Below are 19,040 nucleotides of genomic sequence, written 5' to 3' on the forward strand. Positions count from 1 at the left end.
TCAAAAGTTTGTAATTATTATGAATTTTTTTCTTTTTTTTTTTTTTTGAAAGAAGTCTCTTCTGCTCACCAAGGCTGCATTTATTAAATCAAAATACAGTAAAACAGTAATATTATGAAATATTATTGCAATTTCAAATAAATGCTTTCTATGTTAATATATTGTAAAATGTAAAGTAGGCCTATTATTGTGATTAAAGCTGAATTTGCAGCACCATTACTCCAGTCTTCAGTGTCACATGATTGTTTCTTGAGCTGCAAATGCATATATTAGAATGATTTCTGAAGGATCATGTGACACTGAAGACTGAAGAAATGATGCTGAAAAATCTGCTTTGATCACAGGAATAAATTATTTTCTTTAAATAGTTATAATATTTCATCAGGAGGAACAGAAAGAACATGCCATTATTATTCATATTCACTAATAGTCTTAGGCTACTGTGTTCAGATTAAAAAATGTGATGTTGTGCCAGGTTTGGCATCACTGATAGATCAAATTGGCCTATGGGTGATTGGAAAATAACTGCATAATGATGTTGCAAAAATGCACTAGAACAGCCTTCACATCATGACCACCTCTATGAACCTTAAAATACTGCCTACGTAGGGAGTTTATTAGAGAAATAACAGCATACAGTGTTTGGAAGGACAACTCATTTCCTTTGAAAACACCAGATGATTTGGTAAAACCTGTGAGAACTTGAAGGAGTGGCTGGCTACTATCGTGACTTGTCACCGAGGCAACCACAGGGACACAGACCATACTTTTCCATTAGTCAGCAGAAAAGTTTTCCAGGTTTGTGACGGAACGGAAGTAGGGCTGGTTTCCGGTTCCCTCACTGGCACCTCTGCTTCTGCTGCTGGGCACTGAAGGAAAGATGGCGGCGGCCGAGACTGATCGCGATGCACCGTCCGCTCTGTGTAGCGAATTCCTCAATTTCTCCGCAAAGGACACCGCTGCGGTAAGCGACAGTTTCATTAAGACTCTCCAAATGCCCTATCCTGATGAATTATATATATTTGTTTGCGGAAATCGATGCGAGGGCGAGGAATTTTCTGTTTTTCTCTCTCCTCATCTCGGGTTGTTTTGATGAGTGTTGTCCTGCTAACGCGCTAACAAGCTAGCCTGTGAAATTTTCACAACTCAAGCTCCAAAACACGCATTTAACAGTCTGTTTACACATGTATTTCTGTAATATATCTACACGTTATAAATGCTTTAATTTCTCGCATATGGTGTTTAGCTTATGGCTTTGCTTACAAAGAAATGAGCTTTTAAAGAGATCTGTCAAGAGTTGGATAAAAACAACACTGGCTTTGTTCAATATCTTAACGGTTTTGCGTTCTTCTAATAACATAGTTTCACGGACAGCTCTTTTGACACGCTGTTTAAACTGATTTAGACAAGCAAACTGAGCCTGTCTATTTGTGTAGCCTAGATTTTCTGCATTCCTGTAAAAACATTAGAATGATCTGTATTTTTTTTAGCTGAACAGCAGGTGTTGAAGAATGTTGTGGTTAACAAACTAAACATTCATTTATTTGAGATATTCTAGTTACATGTTTGTTTTTCATTTTTGCATATCGGCTTACCCACTATATTTCCATGCCACATCTATCGGTTAAACACAAGTAGGTTTGTTTTTACAATGTAGCACACACGGTGGCTATTTAAAACCACATACAATACCTCAGTTTGTCTTGGTTTGTGTTGTCTGATAGACTGAACGACAGCAGTGCACATTATCCTTGCTATATTAGACTCTATTAATCTCCATACGCATGGAAACATGGATCATTTTGTGTTATAGGTCTATAGCGATAAAACTACAATCTGATTGGCAATCTCAAATCAACTCATGCATATGGTGAATTGTCTGAACAGAGTTGCTGGATTGTTTGGCTATATGTTCTCTAGCACTAAATCCAGGTTAGTAGGTCGATGTAGACAGTCACAGAGACTGCCAAGTTCCGCTTACTGTACATATGTAATCCCTGTGTTTCCTTTTAGCATGTGAATTGTGGCACATACCTGCTGTTGGACATCAGATAGGTTGTTATTAGCATTTTCTTTAGGAATAAATTATGTCAGAATTGCACACTAAAACCTAGTGAGCTTCCTACATTTCTTCTAATCTAAGGCATGCATCATTTTTTTTTGTGCCAATTAGTATACGCAGATACATGAATATGCAAATGAGCCCCGCCTCCACTCACTCATACAGACTCGTCTACATTTAGATGTTTCATTTCATAATGGTAATGCATTTTATGAATCGCTCTCTACAACGTCAGACACGTAACTGAATTAACATGATTAGCCTTGACCATGTTATTACATAGCTAATATTGTGTTTGTTACACAAACCATATTCCCCATCATCTTAGATTACAACAGTTAAACATGTCAGATGTGTTGGACACTTGCTCTAGATTGTATTAATTTCTTGATTTTAATCAGTAATGGTATGGTTTTTAAATCTAAAATCTTTTAGTCTGTGCTGCTTTCTGTTGATGTGTGAACAAAACTTCACTAAACATTTGCAGCGTGCCTGCCATCCCATAATCGCAAAAAGCTTTGTTACTTTTAATATGATCTTAAAAATCACATCTTACATCTTAAAAATTCTGTTGATTTTATTATGAAATTACAATAAAGTAATTTTGGTGCTCTTTAATACGGTTTGACAGATCACTGTAATATCTCAGTTCAAGCTCACATGAACCACTCATCCCATCACTAGGGTCGCGTACCGTTCACCTTTTAACCGGTAATTCGGTGCCGATACCTTTTTTTGTTGGTAATTTAGGCATGTCAAATGCTGTAAAGCATTAATGCTCAATAACTGTAAAGAAACTAAGTCTTTTGTAGAAGTGGTATTGGCATTATGCCAGAGCTGCCTTGTCTGCCATTGTCTGTGATGCTTGAATATTAATAAAAACAACCATTTTAGTAAAAAATTTCACTCTGTGTTGTGAATTTTCTAGTAATCAACATGTTTGCAAACTTCTAAATAAAATGAAAAATAATCAGATGAAATTAATTTTATTAAATGTTTATTTAATGTAATTTCCACCAACAATATCCATATTGTAATGTCTGCTGTATAATCTAGAAAATAAAACCACATATATTTAATTTGGTCTCACCATAGAGCTGCACGATTAATGGTTAAAAGATTGAGATCTCGATTCGAACACCCACGCAATCTTTTAAACCAGGGGTTTTCAACCGGTGGTCCGCGGCCCCCTGGTGGTCCGCGGCGGCATTGCATGTGGTCCGTGACATGCATTCCAGCCTACGTAATTTCACTTTTAAAATCACCTTTTTTCCATAAAAAAAAAGTTTTTCTTTAAAAAAAGGCAAGTCAGTCAGTAATAAATACATTGACATTCAGTAAAGTGTCGAACCCATAAAAAGTAGAACCATTGTCCGCTTTACATAAAACAAATCACAACATGACCTTGAGTGAGTGAGTGAGTGAGTGAGTGAGTAGCGTTCACACCAAACGCAAATAGAGCGTCTGGCGCAAGTGATTTTCATGTCAAGTCAATGTAAAGACGCGTTTACGCGCATATCTGGAGGTCCTGCAGCGCGAATGAGGCGTTTAGTGCGCGCGGTCGCGCGAATGAGGCAAATTGAGCGTCTGGCGCGATACGCGCGAGTGATTTGAGGGTGAGAGAGAGAGAATTCTGATTAGTCGAGAGGATGTATCGCATTTAGGCTAAAAATAGGTTTGGCGCTTATCGCGATTTGGAAAGAAACTGCATCTTGCAGTACATTTTAAACAAGGAAATATAGCGATTTGGCATGAAATGTTGATGGAGCCGTGAATAGGTTCAGAACACAGCAAAATGACATGACAAACTCTTTTTTTATTTTAATTTTTTTATGCCATTTCCTCATTTCAACGTCTGACTGTGCTATCTGACAAAGGAATCAACACAGTACACACACAGACACACACAATAGCGGGCTGCCGATTACTTGTTAGTCAGAATGGTGGTCCCTGGCACAGAACCAGTTGAAAACCCCTGTTTTAAACCTTTAAACCTGTTCTGTCTATTAAACCTTTGACGAAACACACTGCAACATTCAGATGTGTGTTCACGCTGCTGCTGGCCCAAAGAGAGCTGGTGTCATGTTTAAGTCTTTTCAACCTCACCGTATCATTATTTCTGCCTTACAAATATTCTATCACAGAAGAACTGGGATAAAAGTTTATATTTCAGATAGAAACACTGATGTCTACGGTAGCGATCGAATTAGAGCAAACCCCAGATTTAAAGTAACTTGGTGGTTCAAATAACGATTATATCGATTACATCTTTATGTCACCGACAAGTGAAAACATGTATTTGTCAGAATCGTTCAAAAACGCTGATTCATCCAGTTATGAAACGTGTTTGAATGAGTCATTGAATCATTCATTCAAACCGAGTGTTTTAAATATTTCAGATTAATTAAACATTTTAAGTATACCTCAGCAATTCATATTTTGTCAGAACCTCTTGTAAATTGTTATTTTGTTTAGATGTTGGAGAATCTTGATCTGAGTTTGAAAAATAAAAATCGAATAACAATGACGTGATTCTCAATGTATCCAGAATCGTGCAGCTCTACCCTCACACTTCTAGAACAAACATTGTGTTCTGCCTAGTTACTCGCTACATATAAACTTTGTTGAGAAATGTTTTAAATAACTGGTTGTCCTGTAAGCTCATGCAAATATAAACCAGTGGATGCAGAAACGCAGTCAAACACTGACGACTAGTGTTCCTTTCAGACCTGACCTTTGTCCACTGATCTATTTACCTTGCCATTGTTTTGTTTTTTTATCTCAGTGTCTGCTTTCACACTGTAGCATTTATGAAGTAAATTAATTTAAAATTATTAAAGTAAAAGGCTGCATTTCTAATATTCAGACAGTTGTGTTAGGGCTTGGAGAAAAAAGCGATTCACCTAGCTATCGCGTAAAAAAAAAAAAAAAAAATTACGATTTTAAAATCTATTTTCTTTTATTACAGAATCGATGTAATTCAAATGAAATAGCTTAAATTTTTCGTCCTTGCTTATAGACGAGGTTGACATAAGTTAGCCACTTTTGTTCCAACAGAGGATGAAATATTTTTGAATGCCAGTCACATACAAATAATAAACATGACAATAAATATTATACAAAAATAATATTTAAAAAAAATGAATAATTATACATGACAACAAATGAAAATAAAATATAGTGTCATTAAAATAATAATAATAATAATACAACTAAAATAAAAAGATCAAAAAAGAAAATAATATAATATAAAAAGAAAAGGAACAGGTATGAGATAATCATAAATAGCATAAAAGCTTCACATAAAGACCTATTATGTTTTGCTTTACTATTTTTCAACCCAATTAGTAACTCAATATAATTTTTCATTTCTATCTGAAATAACAAAGAGTTGGGTTTTCCTTTAGCCCATTTTTGTTTGTGTATATGGTATTTCCCCATAATTAAACAGAGATTAACAATAAAGGCCACATTTGGTGGTAATATTTGTCTATTAAGATAAAAAAAGACATCTTTTCAGAAAAGTAAGCTTTCATCCCTAAGCATTTACAAAGAAAACATTCAAAATCTACCCAAAACATTTAGCTATAAATGCAATTAAAACAGTGGACAACATTTTCTTTCTCAGTCCCACAGAAATCACGTTTAACATCTACATCAGTACGAAACCTAAGAGGAGGAGTTTGAACTGGGAACACCAGATTAAGTCTTTTAAAATGTACTTCTCTGACCTTATTTATGCAATATTTTTTTGGCAGCAACCATGTCCTAATAAAGTAATTATTCCATCTTCTATCAGTAATAGTAACTCCTTTAATTGCAACATCAGGTCTGAGACTCACAGTCTCCTTATTCACATTTCCTTTAAACAGACATTTTAAACCGGATGGTATAGCATTGCAGAGGATGAAATGTGTCGTTATCTATGAGTGTTAAAGTGACGTAACATCCCTTTCAAGTGGACGTGTGAAAGCGACGCGAGACTGAAAGCACTGAAAAGCACTCGCGCTACTCATATACTGAGAGAGAGAGATAAGACAGTAGAGCTGCACGATTCATCTTTAAAAGACTGATCTCAATTTCAAACACTCACGCGATCATCTTCCATTTCATCTGTCTATTAAACCTTTGACAAAATCATATCGCAACATTCAAATCTGTGTTGCCGGTGACCCAGAGAGAGTGATCATGAAACTGCAGTCTCTTCTCAACCTCATAGTGTCATTATTTCTGTGATACAATAGTTCAAATTATCATAGAAGTACTTGGATAAAAGTTCAAATATAAACACTGATGTCTACGATATCGATCAAAATAAGAGTAAATCAGCTTTTGATAGAAACTTAAAAAAATGATTTATTATGATTTATTCAAGAGAGAATGTAGTATTGTATGATGCTTCTGAAATAAAAGTCAGAATGTTTTTATAAATATGACTCATCTTATACATCATGTACAGTCTGTATAAGTTTATGATTTAACTTTTCCCCATGGTCTAGTGTTAAAAAAATCGCAATATATTGGAATATCGAATCGCAATACATATCGCATCGGCACCCAAGTATCGTGATAGTATCGAATCGGGAGATAGGTATTGTCCCAGCCCTATTGTGTGTGTGTGTGTCTAATATTTGACCCATCCGTCCACAGAAATGGCTACTGGTGAGCAACCTGCCCAAAGAGGTGTACCAGCACTTGGCTTGCTACGTCCCCAAGATCTACTGCCTGGGCCCCAACCTGAACCCCCAGAACGAGGATCTGCTGGCCCAGCTGCTGCTCCAGGGCCCGCTCGAGTGGTACCTGTGCGGGGAAGAGCCGTCCGTGGGATTGGCCAAGCTGGAGCAGAACAACCAGCCCTCACAGCTCTGTGGCCATGTGTTTAAAGTGGGAGAGCCAACGTATTCCTGCAGGTACACCGTCAACACTTCATCATCAGCTTCTCTTTCCAGGGGTCCCACGGGTCCTGGAAATCCCTGAAAGTTTGTCAATCTGAAATAGAAATGTCAAGGCCCTGGAAAGTTCTTGAAAATAAACACACACAGATGCATGTCCTTGAAAAGTGCTTGAATTTATTTTGTGCAAGAAGTTTTCTGGAATAAATGATTCCCTCCGGTCCGCTAATGTGTTATTTCGCCATCACCTCGTGACCTATGCACACTAGCTTGCTTGATTTACGTTAGTTACGCGCATTTACGCGTTACGTTAAGTGTTTCCCACGTGAGGTACTGTGTGTTGTACGTTGCCATGACGTCCACGCACGCAAAACTGTAACAATGTATCTTACAAGGTAACACGATGTAACCTTGCTCTCACTTGAAATGTGGCTCCACATTAAGTCCTTGAATTTGATGGTATTGGACCTGGAAAGTCCTTGAATTTGAAGTTAACAAAGCTGTGGGAACCCTGTCTTTCTGATCCTCCCAAAGAAGGGTGTTGATTCTCATCTAGTCTGCACCCACAATTATTCTCAATTCGTTTGATGTCAAAGGCATTCAAACTAGTGATCATGGCTCTGTGCGCTGCTCATCGTCTTTTGCCTAGATTGTCTGTCATAATGTATTTATTTATTTCCCCCATGCATGTATGCTGCTGTAGCCGTCTGACCTGGGATAGTGTGGGTCACCGTGTTCCCACAGACGGGGAAGTCTTGGCTGAATTAGGTCAGCTTGCTGTTAGGTTAAGTCCTTTAGGCAAGATCACAGTAAGCCGGCTAAGAGGCCGGAGGTGACTGGAGTCTGCTCTGTGTCTTTGAGAAACAAATGAAAGGGCTCACACATATCCCCGATGCTTTATCACGCTGGCTTTATGAGACTGGAATCTGACGTGATTGTTGTGTGAAATATATCTTGCATCCTAAGAATTTGTGCAGATCTTTTTACAATCCTGGAATCTGATGTGATTGTTGTGTGAAATATATCTTTCGTCCTAAGAATTTGTGCAGATCTTTTTACAATCCTGTCATGTGATGTGTGACTGGCTCTGATCCAAAACCCCAGTGATCTGCTTTGCTGTCTACATAGGCTACATCTTGTGCAGCCAAGGGAGCTTCAGAAAGCTTCATTCAACTAGGGCTGGGTGATTAAAACAATACCAATAACAATCATATAGCGTTTATATATTGTTGATGATTTTTCAGCCTTTACACGATATTCAATAAATCCTTTCTTGATGTTTGCTCTGAAATGGCAGAGTGATTTTGAAATGAAAAGGCTGATTATTTTATTTGTATTTTTATCTCGTACACTAACCGTTTGTGTCTGAAATCCGTGCGCAAGTCAAGTCACTTTTATTTCCATAGCGCTTTATACAATACAGACTGTTTCAAAGCAGCTTTACAGTGATAAACAGGAGTTTTTCAATTCTGCTTTTAAGCATCTCTAAAGAGAAAAGTCAGTTCAATGTTGATTTAAGTTCAGTTCAATAACTATGTAAAGTTAATCAAATATGAAATGTTCATCTATAAAGCAGCTCTGCAGAAAACAGTGATGTCAGTTCTAGCTCAGTTCACTTTCTTAGCCAATACTATCAGTACTAGTATATCCTACGCTGTCAAATCAATAATATTGCTAAATGTGTCCTCAACTAAGCAACAGTGGCAAGGAACCCAAATAGTGGCAAGGAACCCAAATGCTGCCATTTGTAACTATTTTTATGTTTAATTTTATAATGTAACAAAATAATTAAATAAATGGCATTTGTTTGTTTTTAATGCTATTAATAAGTAGATCAATAAAACATTATTGTACCCTTCAAATATTGTTCAGTTAAATAAACCTTGAATTAACAAGATCAAATGAAAAGTTAGAACTTCAAATTGAACTTTTTGTAATGACACGTTGGTTATTAACTTGTAAATGACTCATTATGCAAACACATGAGGAGAGTCTCCGCATAAAAAAGACCCACGACTGGCAGATCAACGTTGTGCTGCTACATTTCTCTCTGATACTGTAAGAAATTAAATTAAATTGAATGTTACAATGACCTGACACGATGATTGTCATCAGTTTAAATGCTGACAGGATGCAAGTGACTGAGCGCTCCGTTAAAGATGTGGTTATGAAGAAAGCTTGCCTACTCTTTTGCTATCCACTTAAAAGTATGTACATTTTCTTCACAAGAACAGTACATACTTTTAGGGTATAGTATAAGTAGGCGAATCGGGATGCAGCAAGAGAGCTATTCAGTTGCAGTGCATTCTGGGAATGCTTTACGATGTATGCCATGAGGAATCTTAATGGCAGTATAACTTTGCTACCATTTATAACAACCTTCATCCGTGTCTCAGTCTCTGCTACCTGTTTGTTGTAGGCAGCTCACTGGGGTTTTAACAGCTGCTATCCTTCTGTTGAAGTCATTTACATCTGATATTGTTTCTCCTTATCTCAGGGAGTGTGCGGCCGATCCAACCTGTGTGCTGTGTATGCAGTGCTTCTTAGGCAGCGTTCACAAAGAGCATCGCTACAGGGTAAGAGGAAACGAGATGCACACTTTAACAGTCTTAAACATCTCACTCGGGTATGTCAACATGTTGGTGTGACAGTCGCAGAGAAAGTGTCAAATACCAAGTGTGTGGACCTGTCTGCACTGGTGCCACGCGGACCCTGACTTCTCCCTGACAGGAAAGTCCTGCTCAAATCCTGTGCACTGTAAAGATTGTTATTATGGCTCAACCCGGAACTTTTTTTAGCATTTAAAACTGAGAGCTGTGACTCATGGTACAGTTGTTTGTAAAGGTTACAGGACTGAGGGGACTGTTGTGTCTGTGAAGAGAAAACAATCAATCTAACACAGTTAACTGTCCTATAATTTAAGGACAGTTTCAGTTTAAACTATGACTGATATTTGTAACCATTTTGTTTGAAATGAGACATCTTCATACCAAAATCACCTTGACACCAGCTGATCAAAAGCTTGCTCGCAGCAAAAAGCTTCGTAAACCATGATTTGAAGTGGGATGTTTTAACAATTATACTAAAAGGCCTTTTACTTTCTATAAAGTATCAATCAGACGACAGAAGGCATGTAGTAGATTGTGCGCAACAGGTTTTTCAATACATTTTTTATCATCATGTTGATCATTTAGAGGCCATAGAAATGTGCATAGCAAATACAATACAGTAGGCTTTATAGGGTATCAAAAAAAAGTGAAAAAAGTGTGTTTGTTTTAAGGAACACTAGAGCAGACAGTCATGTGTGTTGCAGGTTGACTCATGACAGTGAGGTAGACAGATATAGGAGACTTGAGATCATGTGCTGCTGTCTTTGTGCCCGCTGTAGATGACCACCTCAGGAGGAGGAGGCTTTTGTGACTGTGGCGACACAGAGGCCTGGAAGAAGGGCCCTTACTGTCAGAAACACGAGCCCAATATCAGTGACTGCTCCCAGAAGGTAAGATCCCTCTTCCTCCGTGGACCCGTTGTAGAACAGGCCGCTCCCGGATGACACACACGTTTTTAATACTAGGAGAAGAACCAACAAAATATTCTGTCAAAACTCTTTATCATTGAACCATGTTTTATTAAATTGTGCTAATTTTAACCCTGTGAGAAACTTTTTAATTCAGTTAACTCTTTTGAACAAAGTTAAACCAAATATAGTTTTTTGCAAAAATAATTTGTAAACAACTGATGTAGTTTTACCATGAATTTTACTCGGCATGAAAATATCCACAGAAGCTGGCGTGGCGTTAAAAACAAACCTCTTCCTCCGTGACATAGTCTTAGCAGGAGGGATGGGAATAATGAGGCATTTAATGATCCCAATTCTGCTTACGCTCAAGGACCATTAATGGAACCACATCAAAGTCATCAGGGATGTGATTTTTCCGTATTTAAATGGGTTTCCGTGCTGTTCGACCTGAGACTGCATTGCCTAAAACAGTTACTAAACAAACGGCAAATTCTGTGTTTTCTAATACCTTTATTTCATGCATTGGTTGCTTCTGTATGCGGTATGTCCATCAAAACTCTGTACAGCGCTGTACGTTTGGGTCGATTATAACTTGCATTTTAAAAACAACATGCGCCAACCATCTTCTATGATTTGTAATGAGATATGTTGTCAATAAAAGAGACAAAAGGTCTCCCTGCTCTATGATTTAATGTTGGAAAGCACAGAAATTAAGACATTAATATTGTAGTTGTACTGTAAATTCTGTACTGTTTTTCTGTAAAATAACAGTATTAAAATGATTAATTATTAATTAAATTATTATTGTATTTTTAAATGTCTCTAATATATGTCTTTAATTAATTTTAATTTCAGTTTTAGTCAGTTTAGGATAATTTAAACTCATTTCAGCTTTTATTTGAATTGCTGAAAATGATTTTATTAGTTGTAGTTGACAATAACAAGCCATCTTGTTTGTCAGGATCCGTTGGCTAATCTGTCTGCGGAGATGATCGCTCGCACGTATAATGTTTTCGCCATCATTCTCAAATACGCTGTGGACATGCTCACCTGGGACAAAGAAGACGAGCTACCTGAAGGCCTCGAGCCACCGTAAGATATATATATAATCACTCATAGCTTTAAGTCATGTGATGACATGTCCCTTAAATATTTTTTCCCCAATCAGAAGACACAATTTTTAGCATTTGGGTGGGAGAGAAACCCATTCTAGACCCTCATGATCGTCCATCATGCATGTGATGTTTTTGAAAGCTGCATGTTAGTATATTAGGAGATGTGTAACTTGCTTATTTTCTTCTGAAGGGCCCGTGGAGACACGTACTACTGCATGCTGTTCAATGATGAGGTCCACACGTACGAGCAGGTCATCTACACACTACAGAAAGCTGTGAACTGCACCCAGAAGGAGGCCGTCAGTTTCGCCACCACCGTGGACAGAGATGTAAGTGCCAGCTTAACCCGCCGTTAGCTCACCTGCCAGAGCCACAGTTCAGGCTGAAGGCTCTAGCTTCTGTTCACTGATTACTTCTGTTCACCGTATTCAGGGCAGGAAGTCTGTTCGCTTCGGGGACTTTCAGTTTTGTGAGCAGGCCAAATCTGTTATCGTGGTAAGTGTTCTGCAATCACAAATCTCATCAGTTTGGGTTTTTTACTCTTTTTACTGAGAACTTTTTCTTGTTAGCTAAGGCATTCATTTAAGTTTTATGAAGAAAATTTGCATATTTCAGCACCTGGCTATGACACATGGTCAAACAAGATTGTTAGTTGTTTGCTTAGACAAACATCGCTATTATCATTGATGCATCAAAAGTGTCAGCTTACATATCTGACAGTTTTATCCCAAAATCCATACAATAAATAGCATTTGATGCTCGCTTCAGTTCAAGCGGCACATGAACCAATCATCTCTTCCTCTTTACTACTAGTTATATCACATGAATGAACATCAGAAGGTATGTGGAAAGAAACAGTACACCTTAACATGTCTCATTTAATCACTCAATCAGTTTCAACTGTGAAGAGACATCAGTAAAACATCTTGTAATGTTTTATTTACCTTAGGAAAGCCATTCAGTGTCCACCGCTTGATAGCCAACTAGAAAAAAAAAACTCTTTAAGAGAGGAGCATTTTGATATGTATATTGCACTATAATACATATTCATCATATTTTTACTTACCCAGTTAGTGATGTCTCCGTTATTTAATATAGCTCTTGTTTGAATAAATATTTTATAAAAACATTTTATTATATCCACTGTTTAATTGTTTATTTTAACGAACTTGAGTAAATCATAATAAAAAGTTAATAATAATATTTTCTTGTGCCATTTAAATTACAACTTTTTTTCTTATTTGAGTGTTCATTATTAAATACATTTGATGAATTGGTTGATTTTTAACTTTTTTTCTAGAACTATTTTCTGTTTTCAGCTCAATCAAATGAAAACTTTAACTTTGGTTGAACTTTTTCTGTAAATAATGGACTTTTACTAAGCAGTCATATTTTCTTTGGCGACTATTCACGACACTTTAGCATCATTAATGGTTGTTGTAAATGTAGTTTGTTTGTGAACACATGTTTTGCAGAGGAACACGAGCCGTCAGACGAAACCTCTGCGGGTTCAGGTCATGCACTCCTCTATAGTGGCTCATCAGTGTTTTGCGCTCAAAGCTCTCAACTGGCTCGGCCAAATCATCAGATACTCAGGTCTGTCTCTGCATCTTTCTGTCTCATTTCCTTTCTTTTGTCGTTTCCCTTTCCTTGTAATCACTTCTGTAGAAGTCATATTAAATTTCTGCTTTGTCTTGTGCGAAACCAAACTTTCTAATCTCCTCCATTTAGCAATTACCATACGTTTGGATTTCACAGCTGTTTAGCTATTTTGCTATGATTCCAGTAATCTTTCATCAGTTTCGCGTGTTTAATAGAGCAGTGTGTTCTGAGTCAGCGTTTGCATCTGCTTCTGCTGTAGTGAATCAGTGCCTGAGTGTGTTACTGTCGCCCAGCAGATGCTCTGAGGAGGATCCTGTGTCAGGTGGGACTGCAGCGCGGGCCGGAGGGAGAGAACTCTTCTCTAGTGGACACGCTCATGCTCTGTGACTCCAAGATGTGGAAAGGTGAGTGAATGTGTGTGCTGACATCAGCTCTCCTGAGATAATGCAGCACTGCAGAAACACACGGCACAGTGAGTGACATGATGACATTTCCCTCTGACAGGTCACCTCAAAATAAACAAATTAACAAGTTGTGTATAACAGGAAAAATTGGGCATATTTTAGAATTTTAGAATTAAAGTTGCCCCTATTATGCTATTTTAAAAGGTCCTAGTTTAGTTTTGGAGTCTCCTACAATAGGTTTACATGCATCCAAGGTCAAACAACAAAAAACATTTCTCTTAATATACATTGCAGCATCACCTCTTTTCTCTCAGCGCCTGAAACGGTTCGATAATGGATTGAGTCTCTCTAAACCCCTCCTCACTAAGAGCTCCCTCTGCTCTTTTCATGGACAAATCATGATTCACCAAAAACATTTGGTTCTAAAATGTATTCTAAATTTACAAAGACATTAGGAACAACTAAAACACACATACACAAAAAACACTTTCTCTGTGTGGCCTTATAATCGTGTTAGGAAGTTATATGTGACCCTGGATCACAAAACCAGTCACATGTCACACAGGTATTTGGGACAATAACCAACAATACATTGTATTTTTCTTTTAGGCCAAAAATCTGTAGGATATTAAGCAAAGATCATGTTCCATGAAGATATTTTGTAAATTTCCTACCGTAAATATATAAAACATTATTTTAGTGAGTGACTGCTGCACAATCGCGAACATAAATGGACAACTTTAAAGGCGATTTTCTCAATGTTTCGATTTTTTTGCACCCTCGAGTTTTATCTCGACCAAATATTGTCCTATCAAGCCATACGTCAATGGAAGGCTTATTTATTCAGCTTTTAGATGATGTATAAATCTCAATTTCAAAAAAATGGACCCATGTGATCCAGGTTTTGTGGGCCAGGATCACATATTTCATCTTAACATGATTTTATTATATGAGCAATATCACATGAGTAGCAGTGCAATATGGCTGTGTATCAGCATATCACACGGCTTCGAGTGTGATATTGTGTTTATACACGAGAGTAAATTAGAAACAACAACGGAGTGTCTTTAAACAAATCTCTTGTGCAGAACTACTTCCTTCCACTACGGATTAAAATCTCAAATTGATAGTTTGACAGTTGCGCCCGAGCCTCCGTTACTAACTCTGAAACGTCACTTTAGATCTAGTAATGAAGGAACGTCGAGTTGCTTCATTGAAGCTTATTGTATTATGTAGAGTACAGTATTATGGCATTATGAAAGAGAGATCGACTAAACAAGTGTATTACCTGCACCTGATATAGCTTTCATTCTTCAGGTCGATGTCCATAATATTAAATCCAAAAAATCTGTTTTAATATCCGCTGACGAAAGTGATATGTTCGTCTTTGTCCTTCCCATGACATCGCTAAAACAACTTGTTCTGACTCGATCATAAAGACAGTTTTTGCTGCCATCTAATGGCGTAATAATGTAAATTTCACTGAAGCAAAATATGGCATATTTATGTAAAATAATATTTATTAAACAACATTTAAATTAACAACAATCGGAAAATAGGAAATAAACACAAACAAACAATTCAGTCAAACATACAAAAGCAGTGCTCTAGTACAGGATTTAAGTATAGCTTAAATATATAGAGAAATATATAAAGTTATGAATCTTAATTTTCCCGTCAACCAAAATCGATTTGCTCCAGAACAAGTAATAGAATAATACGACTGATTGCCTGTTTGATATACCCCAAATGAATTATATCTCATGTTTAATCACTATCTATCTGCTTAAGAGCCAGCAGTAAGTTCCTGAAGCACTGTCTGAGATGACGCTGTTCTCTGCGGGAACATGAGCGCTGGAGCTCGCGTCTGCCAAAGCGGCTAACAAATTGTAAAATAGGCACTATGATTTTATGTTGCTCACATATTTGGAAAAGGCTCTCAGCCAGTGCGATTCGAGAACCAGAAAGAACTATATTATATTATATTATATTATATTATATTATATCATCTTATATTATATTATATTATATTATATCATCTTGACTATATTTTGTCCTGTTCGTGCAAATCCTAAATAATCCACACAATTATTAGTGAATGAGACCCAATAATAACTTTATTTGTTGTGCACTTTGATCTTTAAATCTTTGCAGACCCTTTACATTCACAAACAGCTGTATTACACTCGGCATGAAAGGTTATGTTTGAAAAAGCATAATGTGGCACTTTAAAATGTATTTGCATTGTGACATTTAATGACTTCCTCTAAAGTCTCTTTACTGTAATGTGTCTTTGTTTTGTTTTTTCATTATTATTATTATTCTCAGTTGCGTGTCTTTACATTCACCTTATTAAAAATATCCTGCAATACAATATTTTAAATCAACATAAAACATTATTATATGAATAACAATACGGTTTTACTGCACTACATTAATGAGGATTGGGATGGAAATGGGATTAATTGTCATGAAAAAAAAAAAAAAAATCGATCATATAAATTTCCTTAAATCAAAATGCAATTTGGGAAACACTCTAGTTTACAGTGACCTTGTTATATATATTACATGTACTTTGTACATTACATAGTAATAACAGTAGATTATGCATAATTACAAGCAACTGACCCTAAACTAATCCCTAATTCCAACTCTAACCCCACAAGTACTTGTTATAGATTAATATTACTTAATAATACAGTGCTTACTTGTATAATCACGCTGTAACAAGGAGCTCTTAAAATAAAGTGTGTCCGTAATGTCTTGTTTGTTTCTTTTGTTTTGGGGGATAAGATATGACTGAGACATGTTCTTGAGATTCTGCCAGTTAAGCTCATGCTGTACCTAACCTTGTGTTTCCTGCAGGAGCGAGAAATGTTTACCACCAGCTCTTTATGAGCAGCCTACTCATGGATCCAAAGTACAAGAAACTTTTTGCAATCCAGTTTGCGAGGGTAAGACTTCCATTCACAATGACACAGTCCTTATATTGATTGACAGAAAAACATCAGGCACTGTATTACAGAAACATCCTAATCTATCTGCTTACTAACCGTGGTAGTTTCACTTAACAAATACAACTTTTCAAATCTCAAGATAGGAAGTTTCTGTAGTATAGCCCACAACTTTATCTCTGTATGCCATGAAGCCCCAAAAAGTGGTGAAACGTTGGTGCGTTTGCCCACCAGCATTCTCACGTACATTCTCATGCTTACTGAGGAATGGAGTCAGGAGAAAAAAAACATTACAATTTGTTGAATTCATAAAGCAAAAATAGCATAAATGTAACATATTGCCACATGCTTTATGCTTTCTGGGATTCCATGACAACCTGTATGTTAAAGGAACAGTTCACCCAAAAATTTACAATGTGTCAACAATTGCTCACCCTCATGTCATTCCCAACCCAAAAGACTTTTATTCAACACTAATGAAGAAAACTTCAAAAAGTTCTTAAAAACTTTTTTTAGAGACACATGATGAACAGATCACATATAAACTTTGATGAACACACTACATGGTGGAGCACATAAATATATCACCCAATCTCTCCTGACACTCAAGAACAAACCTCATTAGTTTGGAATGAGGGAGAGTAATTATGAAAGCTTTTTCATTTTTGGGTGAGCTATACCTTTAAGTATTGTTTTTAGAGTACATGATGTTGGAGGAACGTTCTGGCTCAAAGTTACAAGTTAAAATGACTTAAAATAGCTTTAATGCTGTTACACTGAAAGTATATAAAGGGCAAGGCAAATAAGTGTTAAAATGCACATAATTTTAAAATATTGCCACAAAACTTTATACTTATTAACTCAAGCCTAGCATTAAAACGATTTCCTTCTAACGATCTATATAAAGTTATTTCCAGTCTTAACTCATGTCATAACCATGTACAAAGGTTACCTGCAAGGACACCACCTGTAAAACACATTTCACATGGAGCAAACTCCACTCACAGGATTTCCAGTGTTACTGCAATCACCATTTTAGTTTTTTTTTTTCTTTCAAACTGGCAAAATTATTTTGTGTGGTAATCAATGAAATGTTCTAGAATCCGTTGATGGCGCTTAAACTTGTGTTCACCATCCTGTGAGACAGAGTTGTTTCCACAGGCGTAGCCAGAATATTCCAAGTCTGTGATTCACATTAGAACATCCAGTTCACTTTCAGTTCACTCAGTTTGATTCAGCTGATCTGTGAGGATAAGAGAGTTTGAGAATCCAGTCCCTGTTCAGTGAGGGGTATCGTCTCAGAGAGAGAGAGAGAGAGAGAGGGAGCCTTTGTAATAGAGAGATACTTTGTGTTACTCTTGCTCTCTTTGGTTCGCTGCCCGCTGCGGTCCTCCGACTGACCCGTCCTTCTGTGACAGCAGGAAACCTCAGGTGTAGGGCCCTATGAAATCACTTTTGTTTCCTGTTTTTTTACCAGGTTACGTTTTATTGTTTGACAAATACATTTTTTTCTGGATTCAGTTTTAGTGGTTAATTTAAGTAATCAAAAAGCATGTCTAATTAATTGAAATCATGAAACTTGTATAATTTAACATTTCCTTTTAAAATTGAACAAATAATTTTTTTTAGGACATTATGAAATTAGTTCCATGTTTTCAGATTAAAATATATTTTTTCCCGGATTTCGTTTTAATGCTTTAATCAAACTGTAATAATCAAAAGGCATGTCTAATCAATTAAATTTGTAAAACTTAAACAATTTCATAACTTATTAAAAAAAATTCAGAAATTCTGTTTGAATTTTTCTGGGTTCATGATTTAATACAAATGTATTATCAATTATCGTATGAAATCATAAAACATTAACAATTTAATGAATCGATTAACAATTTCTTATATGATGGTAAACAAAGTGTTGCACAGCAAAAGTTTACTGTTAAAATTAAAACATGGAAGAAAAAAAATGTGGGATGTTCTTTAAAAGTAAAGTTTTAATAATTGTATTATTTTGTTACTTTAAGAAATTCATTCTACGGTGCAATAGTAATATATTTGTCATACATTCTTCGTTAAACCGGACTTTTGTTTTGTAGGGTGTTACTCCTTATAGTGAGACGACGGCAAAAGCTGAAAAAAATTAACGTGTGCTTCAGTGTGTATGTAGTGGATGATGAAACTGTCGATCATTCACACAGAAACACACAGGACATGCAGACTTCAGATTTTACTACCAGTCTTTTTGTGTGCTTTAATATTCACAGACACTACTTAAAAATATTGTGGCATTTCTTTTTTTTTAAGTGTACAGTCCTACTTTTGATTTAGTCATCCACAATTTGTCAGATTCTGTGACATTCCGTGTTTTTACTGTAAATTCCATTTTTACGACTAGATTCCGCGATCCCGTGTGTGTTTCCACACTGTGGTGTTCATAGGGCCCTTCCTCAGGTGTCACTGACAGCACGTGCTGGCAGAGATTACAACCTTAAAC

General features: G+C 36.5%; 1 protein-coding gene and 1 long non-coding RNA gene across 3 annotated transcripts in view; one reads left to right on the top strand and one right to left on the bottom strand.

Moving 5' to 3' along the window:
* LOC309487125 overlaps positions 1-19,040 on the bottom strand; it is a 149,931-nt gene that overhangs the window by 31,813 nt on the left and 99,078 nt on the right. The window lies entirely within an intron of this gene.
* Positions 809-19,040, top strand: part of ubr2 (ubiquitin protein ligase E3 component n-recognin 2) — a 44,409-nt gene continuing 26,177 nt past the window's right edge. For both annotated transcript variants that reach the window (XM_082154595.1, XM_082154596.1), the window contains exons 1-10: positions 809-964; positions 6,713-6,972; positions 9,452-9,530; positions 10,343-10,453; positions 11,436-11,566; positions 11,780-11,918; positions 12,022-12,084; positions 13,065-13,185; positions 13,488-13,595; positions 16,461-16,549. In XM_082154595.1, the coding sequence (XP_082010721.1) occupies positions 881-964; positions 6,713-6,972; positions 9,452-9,530; positions 10,343-10,453; positions 11,436-11,566; positions 11,780-11,918; positions 12,022-12,084; positions 13,065-13,185; positions 13,488-13,595; positions 16,461-16,549 (1,185 nt within the window). In that variant the 5' untranslated portion in view covers positions 809-880. The remainder of the gene's footprint in view (positions 965-6,712; positions 6,973-9,451; positions 9,531-10,342; positions 10,454-11,435; positions 11,567-11,779; positions 11,919-12,021; positions 12,085-13,064; positions 13,186-13,487; positions 13,596-16,460; positions 16,550-19,040) is intronic.

This window comes from Leuciscus leuciscus, assembly GCF_965113295.1.
Source record: "Leuciscus leuciscus genome assembly, chromosome: 22".
Classification (NCBI taxonomy): Eukaryota; Metazoa; Chordata; class Actinopteri; order Cypriniformes; family Leuciscidae; genus Leuciscus; species Leuciscus leuciscus.